The following is a 21,169-nucleotide window of genomic DNA, read 5'->3' as shown; positions in this document are numbered from 1 at the left end:
AGGTAATTTTTTAATTATCACTGCTAATTGTTCTAATAAGAAAATATTTTAACATTTTTTTTTTTTTAAATTATTACGGTTCCATTAGAATAGATATTTTGTAAACTTAGAATATTTCTACTTTATGATATAAGTATTTAGTGTAAAATATTTTTATACCTGATGAAAGTTAAGTTTTTAATTTTTTTTCAAAACTATTCTCTAGTTTATTTTAAAATATCATTAAAATAATTTTATTATTATTTCTTTAATAAAAGAAATCACAGAAATGCTATATAAAGTATAGGAATTAACGTTCATTGATTCCTATACTTATTTATACAGGTTTGAAGTTTACTGATGCCATGGAGTCATGAAAACTTGAAACATTAATAATTAGAATATATTTCAAGTACAGTTTTTTTTTCTACGCATGCCAGTAGGCTCTGAGTAAAATGAAATTCTGTGTAAATTTCTACTGTGCATTAAATAATCCAAAATGATTGCTGATGCAACTATTTACAATTAACAGAAAAACATTAAATGTGTTATAATGGTTTTTCTTATGTTTTTACTATAATTAATATTATTTTAGTCCAATTTTTCTGAATGCATACATTAAACTTTATTATATTTTATTGAGTATATTACTTGAGGAAAATTCAAACCAGGGTATTCATCAAAATAAGTAGCATTCAGTAATTCTTTGTGTTCAGGGTGTCAGAAGCTGGAGAAGCACAATTTGCTGATTTAAGAGTCAAATTTAGTGGGATTAGGAGTACAAATGAAGGTGATCTACATTCAGAAATTTCTAGTTGCATTAACTAATGTTTACCACCACGGGAGTAAACATCACCTTCATTGCTGATGGCTTGCATAGACTTAGCATAAGTAGTATACTACCATACTACCATAAAAATGCAATAGCCCAATATCACCAGCAAGACATTATTGTGCAAGAAGCTGCCATATAGGTATGGCAGTGCCTTGCATTCCATATGAAAATCAGTTATACACAGACAATGCTCAATAATAAAATGATAAGGCTGAACAAGAACAGGTATTAAATTTTATTCTTTCTTATCTTATGGCTGTTCATGAAGCCTAGTATTTAAGTCTGATGTGCCTGTGTTTCATCTGGTGGTCGACTGCTTGTGACTTTCTTTATGCACTTTTAAACTTGTCTAAAGTAGCAGTGGGGGGCAAAAGAGAGTGAAGAGTGAGTGTTATAATTGAAATGCTTCCCCTTGCCATCCCATGTGGCTACACATGAGATGGCTCTAGTCACATATATCATTCTTGTGTTACAGTACAAAATATGACTCTATTGTATATATAGTAAAATTTTTATTTCTAAGTATAATAAATAACACACTGACTGAACATGTTAAGTATATATAAATTGCAGTATGAAAATATATGAAAATGAAGTATGTGAAAATATGAAGTATTGAAATATAAATATATATATCGAATTATGTACAATTATGTTTTAAAATATATTATAGTATTTAATTCAATATGTATATAATTGCAAATATTTTTATGAAGTTAGCAATCAAATGTTCAATAATTGTATTCTTTACTGCACTTTATTTAATGAAAAATATTCATTTCTTTCCTTCATACTTCTGATATAATAAATGAAATTGATAAAATATAACATATTAATAATAATGAGCAAATATTTATTGTGACGTTGTCACAATGCCAGGCTGCAATTTTGAATTATATATTTAATTTAAAATATATACTATACTCTCTACTTCAAATTAGTAGTGTCTTGCTCCTGTATATCATACTTTTCCTGTTAGCAATAAAGTCATGCCAGTCATCTAATTTCTTTCAGGGAAAGTTTTTGAATTGAAATAATGTAACTTACAGTTTGCATTGGAAGTTTGTAATTAGTTAATTGGGACTTCCCTCCCCTAAACTTTCCATATATGGTTTTGACTTTCATCTCTAACTCCGTTCTTGAGATTAAGGAAAGACAGACAGATGGATGACAGAGAATTTATAGGTCTACAATTTTTTCAAATTGCAGCTTAATTAATCTTCCAGACAAAAACAGTACAGCATTAAACTTACTCAACACTGACCTGGATCTAACACAGCACACTAAATGCACTGCTATCAGGCAGTTTTGGGATCAAAAGATTCCCAATGATCTCAGCCAGAATTCTGTTGACAGAATTGCATCAAATTGCTGGCTGCCTCTTTGGAGAGATGCAAGGGTTCCATCTCTCAAAGAAACATCCAGGACCAGGCATAAATATAGGTCATACAAGGCAAGAGTTCCATCTCTCTAAAGTCTTACAAGACCAGATTGCAAATTCTTTTATTTATAACCTGCATTAATCTGCAGGACATAAATAAGCAATCTGTCACAACAGGCCCAATATTACAGATGACAGCTGTAGGAAATGTCACATTATGCACAAGACTATATAACACATCACATTGGATTGCAAGCTTTTAACAGAAACAGATTTCTTATATTGTAACCAAATGGCAAATATAATACATCAAAAGCTTTCACACAAACACAAAATACTAAATACCCAGGAACCATATTAAAAATATACACCTCGGTCTTAGAAAACAATAGACACAACTGAGCCACAACACTACTTATCTCAAACTGGATGTTACATTACTTAATAAAACAGCAAAATAAAACAGCAAAATACCTAAGATAAGACAGTGAAGAACACAGAAATAAACTATTCCAAACGTTTTGGATTCCTCCTGAATTTTGCTTCATTTTAAATATGTTCTATTTTTGGAAAGTATCAGCAGATCTGTGTTCTTTGCTGGACTTGGGTGTATTTTGGTGTTTATTAACTGAGCCATAATCACAGACAAAACAATCTATCACAACAGACCCAATATTACATTCATTGACAAACAAAATCATATACATTGTGGACATAGTTGTTCCAAAAATCCACAACATACAAATTACATGCACTGAAAAAATTAGTAAATACTCAGAACTTGCCCATGAAATAATGCATCTGTGGAGAATGGATGAGATATGTATTGTGCCAGTAGTTTTTTCCTGCACAGGCATCATACCTCAAATATTACATAAAAGTCTCAAAACTTTACTGCTTTACAGTAGCACATACATCACTCTAGAAAAGAGTGCCATACTTAACACAGCAGCTAATTATGTCTTGACCTTGGTCTGACATAGCAGTAAACATTGGTATATATGCCTGTGTAGGATAGATTTCAACAACTCCACATAATAATATAATCATAATTGCAGTTTTGTTAATATAAGGTAAGTCACAATATAAATAATATATGTTTAAAAATCTACATACATCAAGGAACACCGGGGATGTAACAACACTTTCTGGAACCTTTTACCGGTGTTAGACACAAAACGAGGAATGCAGATCGAATAAAAGAACGAGTTATTTTTAAACCGAAATCGAATGCTTCACGATGCAGCTGGTCAGACATGCGCATACGGTGCAAGCAGATAGCGATTAAAGGTCCGTGTCGATGAGGGTCTGCCAGGCGGTGGACAAATTGAGTTCCTCTTTATAATTAATGCAGGTGGCGGTGCAGCTGTGTTTGTAAATGGAGATAGCCTCCAACCACCTCAGATGTTCAGGGTGAGGCGATGCGATGATAAGCCTGGCTTGGTTGAGGGCCGCTTCGATGTCCGGATCGGTGGCGTAAGTTGAGAGTGCCGTAGAATTTCTCTCATGCAGAATATCAGCATTGTGCTCACGTAATCTGATCCCCAAAGATCTCTTGGTTGGGCCGATGTAAACAAGGTTTCTGTCAAACCTGTGATCCTTAAGAGGAATGGAATAAACGCCCGGAAGCCTGCTTGCACCGTATGCGCATGTCTGACCAGCTGCATCGTGAAGCATTCGATTTCGGTTTAAAAATAACTCGTTCTTTTATTCGATCTGCGTTCCTCGTTTTTTACCGTCTGAAGAACTACAAAGTTCGAAAACGTTAACGGAAATTTTTTCGTTTTGCGTCTAACACCGGTAAAAGGTTCCAGAAAGTGTTAATATATGTTTAAATTATTAAATAAAACATATTTTAAAAAATAGAGTATTGTGATGTTCATGCGAAATTTGAGTTAACCACAAAGGTAGACAAGATATGATAACAATAAGATGAAATAAATTACTTACAAAAATATACCATGTTTTAATACAGATTCTGGTTAGGGATTCCAATGTCACAGTACAATACTATATTGTACACGATTACAGCACAAACAATAGTTTGGTACATCCAAAGCACATGTATATCCCAATTGTGACAATATGATAAAGAGAAAACAACACCTTTCTTAAATTCCAGCAAAAGTTTAACTATATAAAAAACATTGGGGCCACCTTGCGTGGTTTACAGCAAAGAATAAAAGAGCATAAGCAATCAGTTAAGAGGACAGTTGACAGCACAGTCCTAGCAGCATTTGCTAAGCAACAGGAGATCACGGTACACTGGGATAGTGCTTCCTTCATAAAAGCCACTAGATCTAAACAGGCTGTTAGACATTTGGAGAAATTAGAAATATATAGGGCACAATTAACATCCCATTGCATCAACCACAGGGACGCAGATGGGCTATCGTCTGCTTGGAAATCATTCATTGGATAACGTAAAGTGATAAGATTGTGATATTATATATAGTTTGTCAAGAATCTGCATTTTTTTGTCAAGAATTTGCATTTTTTACCGTTTATCAGTACATCGTTTTTGCATAGTCTGCGCAATCACGAGAATTCTTTCCATTCTCGTGATTTTGTAAATTTGAATTTGGTTCGTTCTTTTTTTGTTTTTTGTTCGAGTAACTGAAGAAGACTGATGAAATCAGTTGAAAACGTTTTTATATAGTTAAACTTTTGCTGGAATTTAAGAAAGGTGTTGTTTTCTCTTTATTATACCAGTTCCAGTAGGTTCGTTATTCATTTTTATGTGACAATATGATCAAACCCGAAACCTTAAAAACTAATCTTTTATACTAACTTACTATTAAAGATAGAAAAGGATAGGTTTAAGAAGATTCAGGTATTTCAGTTTTTGAAGCATACTTGATAGATGCAAAATATTAATCAATTAATTGCTATTTGCATAACAAGATGTAATAATGGTTCTAACATTTAATACTGACAGCTTTATTTCTTTAAATAAAAAGTTATGATTTAGTTTACAATTGAAAAACTTTTCCGAGCCTCTATCCCTTCAATAGATTCTAATTTTTTTTTTTTTTTTCAAAATTCATTGTCACAGTTTTCTGAGATAAAATGCATTTTAAATTATATAGAAAACCAAACCTGAATTATATTAATGATAAAGTCTGATTAAAGTTGGATAAGTTGGCAAAATAATAGCAAGAAATTTTCCCTGAAAAGCTTAAAAATACCATGTTCGAGGATTTTCATAAATTGTTTTTTTTACAATATTTGACTTTAGTACATGCATTATAGTACTCTATAATGTAAACTGAATAATACTGAAGCTAAAAAATAAATTTTTAAGGAGTCCACAAATTGCTTTTATTTACAAATGAAATGTTTTTGGGATATTAGCTTTCATCATCAGATTCCACTGTTGTACAGAATAGAACAGTGCTTTTTCTCAAACAGTTTTTTGTTTTTAAAATTTAAATACATGTTTTATCATCAAAGTGGTTAGTCTAATTTAAAAAAGTGATAAATCTTTTAATATTAGAAAATAAAAATAAAATATAATAAAAATCAAGAAAAAAATAAAATAAAAAACAAAACAAAAGAAGAATAAGTATACAGAATAACAACTACAAATGAAAACACTATGTTCACACACAGGTGTTTTCATTTGTAGTTGTTGAGAATAATACTCGCAGCCAAGAACAATACTAAAAAAGTCAATAAGGGTGAACTTATTGACTTTTTTAGTATTGTTCTTGGCTGCATCTGAAATTGGGTCAGTTGTTATCATAGCATCTAGGTCCAAAATATAAACAAAATTTTTTTTAATGAAGAACCAATTAGTCTGTTTTGGGATAATCCTCTTGTTGTTCATTAAACTCATGAACCATATCCATGGCTTAATTAAGGAAATTGTTCTCATTTCTCTTGTTTATGATAGTCTATTGTCATGGAAATTAGTAACACTTCTGCCATTCCAACCGGAAGGTGTCTTGCATTAGATGTTAGTATGGTAGTTTGATCCCTATCAGGTATAGTTTTTTCTTTTTGCTCATGAGAAGTTCTATTGTCAGCGTTGTAGTGATCTTATCTCTTTTGAAGTCCTCTTTATGTTCATTTAGTCTTGTTTCTAAAGTTTGTCTGGTAGATGATATCAACAAACTATCTGATGTTCTGTTTGTCTTTCAAGCTGATTTTGTACACTTCCCTTCTTTGTTCTTTTTTGTTCCATCTTGGTATGTAGTGTGTTATTAATTGTGTCTTTTCATTTTCTATGTGACTAAGTTCAGAATTTTCATACTGTATGGAATTTCAATTTTTGTTTTTTTTAAATTGTTCAGAAAACAAAAGCTGTTTGGAAATGTTTTGAAAAATGAATACAAAGCTTTTTAATAATCTCTTTTTCTGCATGAGAAGTTGGTACTACTAACTGTAATTAGAATTATTTTCATTCCCATTAGTTTGCATTTTTTTTTTTAACTTTCATCTCTTTCTGCCCTGTGAACACTAAGAGAGCTTTTTAATCATGTTTATTGCTGCCAGGCTCACAAAAGTGGTGGCAGGTTGGTGAGGGACATGGTTCCCGTATAAAGAGCAAGCCATCTGTAAAAAATTCCTGGGGTTTTTCAATCCACCAAATTAATTTCTGAATCTCCAGAGTATTAGGCTGATATCTTAACTGCTTCAGCCATCTGGAAGTCTCATCATCAAGGGAAAGAAGAAATGCTTTCCAAGATTGTAGATTTTTTGCTCATTACCTTTTTCATATTGTGTTCATGATTTGTTGCTTTGAAAGTTAAGAATATTATCTGTAACTGGTATATAAGCTTCAAATTAGCCTGGATGAGAAACCAAAAAGGTGTTCTCTTGATATTGTCAGTCTCTCTTTTTAAATCTCTAACATCTGCAGAGTATAAGTGAATACTTCTAAACTATGCTGAAACTTTGTATTTAAAATGATAACTGGATTGATAGTGTATATATGTATGGTATACACACTATCAATCCAATTTTCGTTTTAAATACAAAGTTTCCCACTCTTCACTTTGATTTTTTGTATGGAAACTCGCAGTATTTCCAGATTGCTCTTGGTGATGCCAATCTCATTACTTTTCTGCCACACCTCGTGTGTGTATATGTTACAGTAAAAACCCATTTTTAGTGAAAACGCATTTTAACTAGTTGAAACTAGTTTTTACTGGATGTCATTGTTTTAACCCGTTTTGTCTAGTTAAAACTAGAATTTACTGCCGTACATGTTTTGATTTTAGATAAAACTAAAATCAAACATTAACTTTTTAACTCTTAACATTAGTTAAAACTAATTTTAGCTACATAAATATGTTTGGGGGAAATAAATAAAGTGATGATTGGGATTAAAACATTTGTATTATTTAATACGATATTTATTGAAAATATTGGTCACACATCTGTGTTATTAACATAATAACCTTCGTCCCTGAAGGCACCAATCGATCGGTACCCTGGCTTTTTAAGCTAAACTTCGAGGGTACCGATTCATCGTTACTTTGGTAAATATCGATTTTTGTAAAATTTATTAACAACAGATATAATCTCGTTCGATATGAAGTGAATAAAGTATAATAATTCATTATATTAGTTGATAGCAGTATAAAATTTTGATTTCAAACAAATGTTTGATATAATGTGCGATAATTTCACAACGAATAAACATACATGCATAAGTGTTATATTGAATTGTACAAAACAATATTCTACGTCTTTCTGGCTCAGTGCCAACAAACAACTATGTAACTAGACAATGTTAATTTTCACAAAATGTTACAAATTATCAAGTTTATGTGTCAGTTCTGATATATATTATTTTTTTCTTATAAATTTTTCTAATAAAATGCATTGAAAAATATTGTATTTAAAACTAAAGATATTAATAAATGTAAGTGATTTTTTTCATATAGATATAATGATAATTTGATTTTTGGTGAACTTTTAAAATAATATCGCCTGACTGACCTATATTGTCTTAGGAGGGATCGCAAAATAAACGTAAACAAGATGTCGGGGGGAAAAGGGTTAAAGCGATACGAAATTCATCATACACTATAGGAAGGTGTTAGCTGAATGACCTTGGTCGAAACAGTTTTTACTAAGCCATTTTATTAAAGCCCATTTTGTCTAGTTAAAACTAGTTTTAACTCAAATTCATTTTTGACTAGCAGTAAATTCTAGTTTTAACAATGACATCCAGTAAAAACTAGTTTCAACTAGTTAAAATGCGTTTTCACTAAAAACGGGTTTATACTGTATATATATATATATATATATATATATACACACACGAGGTGTGGCAGAAAAGTAATGAGATTGGCATCACCAAGAGCGATCTGGAAATACTACAGGTTTCCGTTTCACATGGCTTGTAGGCAGTCCCTCCTAGATGCTCAGTGTTCAGTAACAGTTTCAACCTTGTGCAGTAACTATGCAATTCTACAGGGCATGATAAGTAAAGTCATGTTTTTGATTGCATTATGGAAAATGGAACAGAAAAATCTGGAACAACAGTGTGCCATCAAGTTTTATGTTAAGCTTGATGAATCTGCAAGTTTGACATATGAAAAGTTGCAATGATCATATAGGAAGCATTCCTTATCAAGAGCACAAGTTTTTTGTGGCACAAAGCATTTTTGGAGGGCTGAGAAGCAGTAGAAGACGAACCTCACTCAGGAAGGCCTTCAACATCAAGAACTGCGGAAAATCTAGAACAAGTGGGGGCTCTTGTGAGGTCAGATCGTCGAATAACATCGAGGCTGATGAGTAGTGAGTTAAATTTTAATAATTTTACCCTTCATCAGATTTTGACTCAAAATTTGGGCATGGGAAAGGTGTGTTTCAAGATGGTGCCAAAAAACCTCACTATTGAACAGAAAGACAATCAGATGCATGTGTGCCTTGACCTTCTTGACAGAATAGAAAAAGACCCAGGTTTCTTCATTTATGTGATCACTGGTGATGAATCATGGATTTTGGAGTATGATCCCAAAACAAAATGTCAAAGTAAAGAGTGGGACACTGACAAATCCCCTCGACCAAAAAAAGCTCTCATGAGCAAATAAAAAATCAAGACCTTGTTCATTTGTTTTTATGACCGTATGGGGATCATTCACAAAGAATTTGTGCTTTCAGGACAAACTGTAAACCAAGTTTTTTATAAAAAAAAAAGTCCTTAAAAGGCTCAGGAAAAGGATGCTTCATGTCAGATGGGACATTGCAGACACTTGGATGCTCCATCATGACAATACCCTCTGTCACACAACCATCTCCATCAACCAGTTTTTGACAGAAAAAGGGATTCCTGTGGTTCTCTAGGCTCCATATTTGCCTCAGTCCATGTGATTTTTTTTTTTTTTTTTTTTTGTTTCCCAGATCAAAACCTATTTGAAAGAACGTCATTTTGGTACTGTCGATAACATCCAAAGGAGCATAATTGCGGAGCTGCAGGTGATTTCAGTTGAAGCCTTCCAGCACTGCTACGAAGACTGGCAACAACGCCTCCACCAGTGTATAGCTGCCCAAGGGAACTACTTTGAAGGGGATAACATTTCAAATATAAACAACTTTACAAACTCAATACATAGCAATAACCCACCTTCAACTGCCAAATTTTAGCTCAATGGTTTACAGCAGTTGAAGGTGGGTTATTGAAGTTAACACATTGCCAGGCTGCATTGTGATGGTTGATTCTGGGGTTAGAGGGTTGTTGATTGATGTCTTGGATGTATTGTTTGGGGCATTATTTCTCATTGTGACATGAATGCTGGCTTCAGTCATTTTCACATTGAAGACAGATTCTTTGCTGTTTATTGATAAAGTGAAATGTTTACTTGAGTGTGCAAGGACTTGAAATGGACCATTTGAATGGAGATTTTAAAGGATTTCTTAGTCATTTTTGACAAATACATACGAACATACCATCAATGATGGATGTAGAAAAATGGTAGGTTTGTCATGTGCAGAAGTTTGAAGTGAAAGAAAAAAAAAACTATTTATAACATTGCAGAGGCATTATAGAAAGATGGATGGGTTAATCATGGGTTGTACAAAGTCAGCTGGCAAACATAGTGTTGTTTCATACATCATTTCTGAATAAATATCTGATGTCAGGTTTAAATATACTTAGAATAGAGTACTAGGGGACTATATGTAGGATCTGTCTAGCAATTGTGATCATAGCATCAAAGGATTTATTTAAGTGTATGATGGAAGCATTCCATTAATACACAAATCCTTCTGATAAGTGAAGTGTTCTCATGAAGTCTGTGTGCACAAGGTAAAATTACTATTTTTGGAGGTCAAACTGTTGTAATGGACTTTGTGTGCAGTGGCAGATTTTATGTTGACAGGTGACACAAATGTGATGCCACTGATTTATCTTTAAACATAAGTGGACATATAAAATATAAAATATTTAAATGTTATAAAATGTTCTTGTATTAGCTGCTGGGTTGTTTGAGTGCTTGGATGACAGAGTTGAATTGAAAGCTTCATGGTGAATATTGAGTGAGATGTAAAGCTGTATTTTAACCATTAGTCACATACTAATAGTTATTTAAAAAATGTATAATATTATACGTACATAACTAAAAATATTTGTATTAAAAATGATGGTTTATTTAAGTCATTTTATGTAAGTATACACAAATATATTTGATTCCCATTTTCCCAAATATATATATATATATATATATTTTTAGTTACGTACGTACAATATTATATGTTTTATTATGTGTATTGAAAGTTAGACATGTAATATATGTAATATAAAGTATATCATAGATATATGTATATAATTTATTTCAAGTTTTCAAATTGTTCATCACTGATGTCCAAATGTATTGTTGACATCATTAAATAAAAGGTTTGGAAATGTTTCTCATGTCTGTTGTGACTATTGCACACATACATATCTACAATAATACACATGTATTATTGCAACCATTTAAAATTTTGAATATAAAACATTTTTAAAAATATTTAGAATAAAATTAAAAAATATGAAAATAAAAATAGAGAAATATGGTAGGTGAAGCTAGTATAGTTTGAAGCATTACAGAATTAACTCTTTAAGCTCTGAAAACTCACCCCATCTCTGTTGCTAATAGCTAAATTGTTTTTATTCCTCTGGCTACAAGGGGAACTTGTATAGCAAAACTAGTCTAACAACTTTTCAATTGGCCTACTTCGTTTTTTATGGATAAGGCCAATATTGGCCAATTTCATGTATAAAGTGTTAACTCACTTGCTCAATGGGCTTTGCCCACTTGTTCAAAAATCAATTCATCAGTCCCATTTATATTTTTCTTTCCTGACACAAAAATGTTTATGACAATTTTAAGCTAAGTATTTTATATATAAAGAATACCTTAGATGAAACTTTAAACTTAATATGTTATTCCTTTAGCAAAATTTTCAACCTAAATTTGTTAATGTTAAAATTTAACTAATTCAGCATTTTGTGCTGAATTAATTAAATTGAATTTATCTTAAGTAAAGTCATTGAACATAGAACTGATATTTAAGAATTAACAAATACAGATTTTATTAATTTTATCAGTTTTATTAGGTGAAACTAGAATATTTTGTTCAATAAGCAGCATTACTTGTTGAGTCATTTAATCAAAATTTATTACACAAAAGATTATTTAAAAATTATCTAAAGAAATTTTCATTTTAAAATTTTGTGCTATTAAGTTTTGTTGCTTTTTGATCATAAATTAATCATATTGAAAATTTAAAATTAAGCTTGTTGTCATAGTATCTATTACTATTCTATTGAGTAAATTGAATCTATCCAATTCTATCAGGGTTTGATGGTTTGATTCTGTTAGGTAAATTACACTTTTATATATTGTAAACTGTCTAAAGAATATAAATTTGAGATGGCTTTACAATATTCTAATAAATGTAGTAAGTGTATTAAAACATTTTTACTATTGAAGAAACTAATCAAATATCTTTTTCATAAAACAACAGTAATTTTGATTATGAAGTAATTTATCACAAGGCATATCTAAACAAATGTATTTCTTCAAGCAGAATTAATTTAAAATGCAAATTAAAATAATTTTATTCCTTAAATAGACACATTTTATTCAAGAAGTTAATTTCTGTTGACTTTAAAACGTTTTCAGAGCAGTCTCTGTTTTATCTTCAGTGATAATGTTATACTAAAACAGTTTCAAATATTCCATAATAGAAAGTGTAACAAACTGTTCAAATTTTATGAAAAGTAATTTTCTTAATTGAAAAAATTTTTGAGAGTACTTTGTTTCCTTTATTAGAAAATTGCTTCTCACAAAGTTTGAGTAGTTTGTTGCATTTTCTATTACAGTAATGTTTGATGAAACTTTTCTGATGTAATTTTATTATTGAAGATGGTGCTGAAGCTGCATCAATAATGTTTCAGTTTTAAAATTTTCTTTTTGTGTGTGTATTATAAAACAGGTTTGAACTTTTCAATGGTAGAGAGTTTCGGAGATCACATAAAAACGAAAAAGCTGATAATGTTAGCAATTGTGAACCTTTTATATTTGTATTGTAGAATTTCTCAGAATTTGATGATAAGTTATTAAAATTTAAAACTTCCAAAACAACAGGAGATTTTTTTAAAATAAAACTTTCTGCATTGAAAGAATTTACAAACATCTGCCTTATAAGTGATTAAAAAAATGATAACACTTTAAGATATTTTGAAAGTTTTAAAATAATTTTGTTTTAGTTAATTTTTTCCATGTATAAGAATTTGAATATTTGTTTGTGTGTGACATTGGAAAAATTATTTTAAATAGAGAATAACACTTTTAAAAGGGTATTTTTACACTGATATGAAAAGATAAACAGATAACTTTACATATTATTTAGTAAATGGTTTTTAATTATTATTTATTTAGCTCAGTATTAGAATTGATGTTTTTTTGTTTCTTAGTCAAATTTCCCTGTCAAAAAAGTTTACTTATATCCCTAAATTAAAACATATTTTAATTTAAAGTGTAATCTGTAAAAAAGTATGGAATTGCATATATCAATATGGAATAAGTATGAAATCTCTATATTTTTATTTCAAATTAAAAATATTTCTGAATTAAACTTATTTAGCTCAGTATTAGAATTGATGTTTTTTTGTTTCTTAGTCAAATTTCCCTGTCAAAAAAGTTTACTTATATCCCTAAATTAAAACATATTTTAATTTAAAGTGTAATCTGTAAAAAAGTATGGAATTGCATATATCAATATGGAATAAGTATGAAATCTCTATATTTTTATTTCAAATTAAAAATATTTCTGAATTAAACTTAAGAATATGAAGATATTAAATACTTGAAAATAAATTAAATACAAAGAAAGAGTCTTAGTTTAAAAAAAAATTTTCAGAATAGTTAATTATATTATCATTCTTTCTTATTTTAGAGAATAAATTCTTTGTACTTTTCTATCATTTCTATTACTTATTGATGTACAGGCATACCTCGAGTTACGTCGTTCTCGATTATATGTCGTTTGTCAAAAAAGTATATGGAAAAATAAAAATCAAGTTTAAGTTATTTTATTCGACTTTACATCCATCCACCACAAATATTGAAGTCATAATATCACTAGAAAAGCGTTAAAAGCGCATAAAATCATATTAAAATATGTACGTTTACAGTAAATGCTAATATAATCATCATAAATCCTAGAGAACGAAACGCGAAAACATCTGTGTTTCTGTGTTGTCGTCTTATTTAGCAGTCTTTTTGCTCATTATTGGCATTTTCATTGTGTAGTTATGACTTAAGTCATAACTACACAAGTAAATTCAATTTACGTTGTTTTTCCACTTATGTCACCTCTCCTGGAACCAATTACCGACGTAAGGCGAGGTATACCTGTAATTTCATCCTTATTTCATTACATTAAATACTTGTTGTATAAAATCAATATTCCTCACTTAATAAGAAATATAAAATATATTGAAATATTTGGAATGTTTAAAGTGAATAAAACTAAAACTTATGTATTTTATTAATTAGTTTTGTGTTTAAAAATAAAATTGTTTTTCTGTAAATTTTAGAGAGTAAAAAATATTTGTTTCATTTTTGTGATTTAACAATTTTATAATTTATATATTTAATTAAAGTTTTATTTAAAGTACTACTATAGGATTTGCATAACATTGTAATTTTTATAGATGATATTTATTGTATAACTAAAGAATATTTTAACAATTACTGAAATTTAATATTTTATATAGATACTTTTTTTTAAATATTTGATTTCAAATGTTATATTTTTCCATATTTTACTATTATAATTTTAATAATATCAATTCTTTCTAAATTATATTTACAAATATGTGAGTGGTAACAATTATAATTGTTTATATAGTTAGTAAATGTTTTCATATTTTTGGGTTTTGTATTCTCGTATGAAAGTTCTTATTTATTGTTTTTTTAATTGAATTTATTTATAAAATCTGAAATGCAAATGTAGTACTAAAATTAATGGTTAATTATAATTTATATCATTCTTAAAAATAGTATGTTTTATATGGTGATATCCTATCAAATTCCTACCAAACATTGTTTTTTGATGACAAAGTAAATGTCTATACAAATTGAACCAAAGATAATTATTTGATATAATTTTTTTTACATAATTTTATAATTTCAGAAGATGTAAACATTTAAATTATTTCTTATTATATCAATCATGTGTGTTTTTAAATCAAAATGATATTTATGTGATATAAGAACAAAAATTTAATATTTTGCATAGAAAAGATAATAAAAATCAATGTTTTAGCAGCTTTGTATTAATTCAGTTCAATTAAAGCAGTGCAATTTCTCTTGTGGAATGTACTTTAATATAATGAAAGTCATTGGGATGGTAACTAGTTCCTGACATATCATAAATGAATGCTTTCAACTGAAATTCTCATCTCTCATCAGTCACGTAACGTTTCTGACCACGCCTCAGCTGCAGTACACCACCATCTAAAAATATACGAAACCATAGGTAATAAAACAAATTGTTTACTAGAAATTACGGTAGGGCGAATCATGTTCAAAATAATAATTCAGTTGGTCTTGTAAACAAAAGCAGAAGTAGATCGGCGGTTTTCCAAAAAAAAAAAAAAAAAAAGAAAAATTAAAGGTTAGACGTGTTTCAGACGTTTCGTCCATGAAAAACTTACAAAAGAAGGGGGGAATTGTCTCATAATTATTCGGAATGAAATTGAGTTAAATTACCGTCTAAAACTGTCATTTTAAATTCGATCATACTTTTTTAAAACGCTTTTGATGGATGAGTTCATTTTTATCGTTTGCGATTAGATCTAATCTGATGATTCTGTTAAAAGTAATTACTTTCTACTGCAGCTATAGTCTTCGGGTTTAAATACAATCGATTTAAATATATTTATTTATGTATACGATATCTTAAAGAATTATCATGGTTGAGAGACATGCAGATCATTTTATTTTGCTTGTATCTTTCTTTGTTGTGGAAACTGTTGTCAAGGCATCCAGTGTTTTGATTAATCGAATTTTTTCACTTTAATCAACGAAAAATAGCACGATTTTGTATAAACGCACATTACATACTACCGAAAGTATAACGTGGATATCGATCGCAATATCTGTTTCATGGTCTTTTCTGATTGTAAATATGACAAATAACCCAGTATTATGTGCGATACTATATTTATGTTACTGTTGGTATCCATATAACTTTATAAATTTACTGATTACTATACGTTTTAACGATAAAACATTAAATATTAATTATTAAACGGAATAATTTATTAATATTTCGCTTATTTATTATTTATAGATTTTCAAAAGTTGGAGAGAGAAGCAAGGATTTGTCGTAAACTGAATCATACGAATATAGGTGAGTTTAAAATTCATCGGCAAATTAAAAAAAAAATAAAAAAATAATATTAATAAATCGGTAAAAATTTATTTGATTTTTCCTCCCCCCGCATATAAATTTAATCGTTTGCTTTAAAATATTTATTATAAAGCGTTGCGATCAATAGATCGAGCCTGTTCGAATAATGTCGGCTATGATTTTATAATCTGCTTGTTTCTTTACTGCCTTCATCGATCGTTGGCGATTATTATTATTCTCTTATTTTAGTCTGACTCGATCTAAATCGAGTGTAATGATTAATAATTCCGTTACGATCGAGTCTGTATCTCTAATGTTCTTTTTTATTCTGGTTGCCAAATGTCCGTTTGAAATATTGATCTCTGCATTACGGCTTTTTTTCCCCCTTCAAGCTTCAAATGGGTGATTCCGGGATTATAATGACATCTAAAAAGTTTTTTTTTTTTTTCCTCCCCTCAGTTATCCGCGTATCTATTAAAAGTAAAAGGTGACCCAGTTCCTTTAATCTTAATGATGTTATCCTACCAAACAAGAAGCTAAATGTGACGTTTTTCCGTTGCTTGTGTTATTGAAGTTGTCAGACCTATCTAATGCTCTTGCATACCTAATCGCGATAGATTTCATTCTACTGCATCTACGTTGACAGTCAAAACATGCCATATGTCACCTTGTCACTAGGGAAATATAACAATCCAGCGGTTTCCCGGCTACTATCTGTTAAGTTGATACGAACGATGGATGACGCTTTTTGCCTAATAAAAAAAAAGTCTTGCTAAAAGTTTACGGCACCTTTATCTCTTGTATTAATTTAAATTGCTTTGATTATTATGATTAAAAAACCGATTTTTCTGATGTAAAATATATTTTATTCAAGCAAAAGTTTTTGAAGAAATATTTACATTTATGTAAGAATAGAAACATTTTAATTCATTAATTTTATATATACTAAACAGTAACTATATTATATAGATTCTCGAGTTTTTTCTCTTGTTTTAAATTATATATACATATATATCAACGTTTATCTGGAATATTTTGTGATGTCGGTGTTGATAATAAGGTTTGTTTACATTGTAACATGTCTTTAAGAAATTATATGTAATGTTTTTTTTTTTTTAAATTTTGCACGAGTTGTCGCTAAATTTAACAAAATCTTGAGATATTTAAATAACTTAGAGTTGTTTGATATCTAAATTCCATTCCAATAACAAGCTTCATTCAATTATATTTTAAATTCTAATTATAGAGGAAATTTTTTCTTTCCAAGGTTAGCTAACGGTTGTAGAACGGAAACTGTTCGTGCTTTTGAAAGAATGCAAACTCGAATAATATATTTGCATTCTCGACTAGCCGAACATTTATGACAAATGAAAAACGATTATTTCCGTTTGTAGACTGTAAAATATGCAGTAAAAAATACCCAAACAGTTTTGTTTTTTTCTTCTTTTTCATTGAATCGCCGTATTCCTAGTGATTCCTAACCAAATTAAATTTTTGATTTTTACGTATATATATAATCTTCTCAAAAAACACATTTATATTAAATTTAACACCTGTGTGTAATTTTGAGTTTTGATTGTTTAGTGATAATTAATTTTTCTTATTTTTTTTTTTATTTTCCTCGCAATTTTTGTCATAAATTTCAAAATCTAAACATTCACAATTTTGTATTTATTCACTAGATATTGGAACAATTTATCGGTTATAAGCCATTTATTTGCTTAGACGTATTATATTTTTATTTCATGCTTTATGTAACCATTGATTTTCAGGATTGATTTAGATAGGCAGGAATTGAACGTTTATATTAATATAACTAAGCGGATTCTCATCTAATATAACGAGATTACAACATGCAATATCAGAAGCGTAGTGACTAAGATGAATAATTATATATGAAATTCTTATTAATTATAAACGATAACAATATATAACAATATTATTAAGATTATAATTCTACAATCTGAATAGATTGTTCCTTTGTTTAACTAATTTTACGTGACAGTAGACATGCAATCATTTTTAAATAACTAATTTATTGAAAGTCTTCGATCTAATTACGATTATTTCTTTCTAAATCCGATACTTGAATGTAAAAGCAGTTATAAATTTAATGACTTTTATATACACGTACATTGGAAATGGAAAAAAATTTTCAATAAAGATAAAAATTACTTTCTTTTCAAATAGAATGAAAACTGTTTAGTTTAATTAGATGTTAGATCTACTAACGTTTTCAGATTTATTAAAAAGGAAATTTCTGTATCAATCAGTTTAAAAAAAATTCGTTTTCCGATAAAATCTACTAAGATTGTTATCTCTTTTCATCTCTCTCTCTCTCTTTTCTAGTTTCAAGATAAAGATCGGCGTGATTCGATTAGTAAGATTCATCGATAATGTGTTTTTATGATCGATAATTCACGATAAACGCCTGACACTTATTCAAACGAATATTTTTCTTTTTTTATTCCCATTTCCGGAAATCACTTTCGACGCTGAATAGTTTATATCTACTTAAAATTTGTCATTATTTCTGATAAAAACGTTCATCATTTAAACTTAATAACAATTTGTTTCTTGTCGTTATTTCTCTTTCTTACTTATTTGATTTTTCTCAAGAAGGAAATAGAATATAGTTCATCATTTATAAGTTTATATATATATATATATATATATATATATATATATATATGTATGTATATATATATATTCGTTATTGAATTTTGACTTAAAAGAACATGAAAATTAAAAACTCAAAATGTAAGTTTTATATAATTCACTGAATTCAAATTTACTTTTGAACAACATATTCATTTCGTTATATATTTAAACTCGTGTTCTTAAATTTAAAATGATGGATTTGATGTACAATGTCTGATATATTATATATCTAATCTAGTTTTAATAAAATTTTAGACTGAAATATGTATCTCATTTAATAATAAACCAGGACTTTATGATGATATTAAAATGCACAATCTATTGCATTGGTATCTATCAATCTTATAAATATCAAATCGTATAGCTTTCAATCTCTTTTGTCAGTTTAACTTAAAAATAATATAAAATCAATTCATGCTATATATTTAAATGTGCAGTATCTACTAAGAATAATTAATTTTATTCATCTAGAACAGTAGTTTTTAACCTGGGATCCATGGGTTTGGAAGGGTAAAACTCAACTTATCTTAATTTTGTGTTATTGTGTGAAATTGTTAATTATTGTGTTAAGAAAGAAACACATATATTACTATATTATGCTTTTTTCCTGTTATTTTAATTAATGTATTTTTATATAATTTGTTTCTTTTATAATTTTTTTTAATGCATTTTAAAACATTATTCCGAGAACAGTTCGTGGTATTCACCTGACTGGAAAAGGGGTACTTGGAACAAAAAAGGTTAAGAACCCCTGATTAAGAAGTTGATTTACCATTAGAATTTTTTGCGATTGAATTGTTTGTACTGTATCCTTGTAATTTTACTATATTGGCGAAACAGCAAGCTAATCATTCGAAACATATTCAAGAGACGAATTTAATTCTCTCTCAGAACCTAACTTTCATATTTTTATGTACATAATATTTTTGGACGAATAATCATTTTGAGGTTGTACATAAATTACGTGTACACTTTTGAGAGAGGGATCTTGAAAAATACACCATTGTATACGATTGGCTAAAGGAATTGTCTGTATGGGATTTTAGAGTGATATTGGTGGCATACAAATTTGTTCTTATAGGCCTTATAATAGTCACGTGAATACTATCAACTACAAAATATCTGCAGAGCATTTTGTCATTTCTTCAATATCAGGACGAGATCCATGAATTATTTTATGTGTAATTAAAGGGGAAGAGATAAAAAACTGCACATAACGCATGGTCCCTTTACTTCAACATATATATATATATATATTGAATGTTGTTTGTTTTTTGAGTTGTTATTAGTATAAAAGTCTTGATCAGATTTGTTGTACCATACTTCACATATACGGAATGTGATCTGTATTAATTGTCTTTTAAATTTTCATTTTAATTGTCATATAGGAATCGTACATACAATTGTTAGTATGAAATGCGATCTTTCAAACATTATTGAGCAAAATTTTTGAAGTTTATTTATTCATTCACAAAATTTGATTGATAATACAGTACTTCATTTGACTGTTGGTAATAATTATATCTGTAATGTTTTCGTCTTTTTCAGTGATAATTTATAATTCGAGAAGCTATTTACTTGAAAGTTATTTCAATAGGAAAAATGTAACAATTTAATGAAATTAGTTGGTTTACATTTTTATTATAACGTTTTTTAGTTTATTATTAGAATAATGAATTAATCTCTTTTTACTCAAATATTTAATTATTAATATATATACACAAATTAAAAGCAATGGGATCGGCAATAAACTTCTTAAAAATATAAACTTTAAAAATAAAATATTCTGTAAATATTTTATTTTTAGAGTTTATATTTTTAAAAAGTTTAATTGTTAAATAATAATCGATTTTTAAAAAAATTTGTTGATTATTCTATCTTTCTAATTTTTTCATTTCTCTGTTTTCCATGTGAAGTTTTTTTTTTTTTTATTTTATTTCCAAGAGCTTGTAGAAAATCAGTTAAATTGTTCCTGTAATGGATATTTCTGAATACAGTAGAATATCCGTCACTCGCAGTCTGACCCGATCAGTAATCCGACACTCCACAGGATGGCGCATACGAAATTTCGTTTACCACTTGTCGATGTATGCGACAGAGAGACTGATGTGCTGTACTGCACGTGCGTATTGTCAGTTGTTAGTTGTTTGTTGCACGTACAGTCGTGATTAATACTATAAACTAACCTATGAACCAAGTGCTTTCTTTTACTATAGAGTACATACCGGTACACACAGAATCCAGCAATCCGACACCCATCGGTTCGATCTATGCCGGATTACAGAGACTACTGTATTTAAAATTTTATTTGAAATTTAGGTAACTGTAATCGGAAATTGTGATATATGGTAGACCTCTGTGATTAATTATTGTTTTCGCATTTGAATATTTGATTAATACAAGAGAATAAGTATAGATGAAACATTAAACAAATTAGGTTCTGAAATTTT

At 29.0% G+C, this 21,169-nt stretch overlaps 1 protein-coding gene across 10 annotated transcripts in view; it reads left to right on the top strand.

Moving 5' to 3' along the window:
• LOC136988659 (calcium/calmodulin-dependent protein kinase type II alpha chain-like) overlaps window positions 1–21,169 on the top strand; it is a 205,537-nt gene that overhangs the window by 31,250 nt on the left and 153,118 nt on the right. For all 10 annotated transcript variants that reach the window (XR_010882794.1, XR_010882793.1, XM_067286576.1 and 7 more), the window contains exon 3: window positions 15,999–16,058. Coding sequence is in view for 8 of the 10 variants with exons in the window: in XM_067286576.1 (XP_067142677.1) it covers window positions 15,999–16,058 (60 nt within the window). In the remaining 2 variants the exon portion in view is untranslated. The remainder of the gene's footprint in view (window positions 1–15,998; window positions 16,059–21,169) is intronic.

The sequence above is a fragment of the Centruroides vittatus genome, unplaced genomic scaffold (assembly GCF_030686945.1).
Source record: "Centruroides vittatus isolate TY-2023 unplaced genomic scaffold, ASM3068694v2 scaffold_373, whole genome shotgun sequence".
In the NCBI taxonomy this organism is placed as follows: Eukaryota; Metazoa; Arthropoda; class Arachnida; order Scorpiones; family Buthidae; genus Centruroides; species Centruroides vittatus.
Note: the sequence above shows the minus strand (reverse complement) of the source record. Positions and strands in the feature narration are given on the sequence as shown.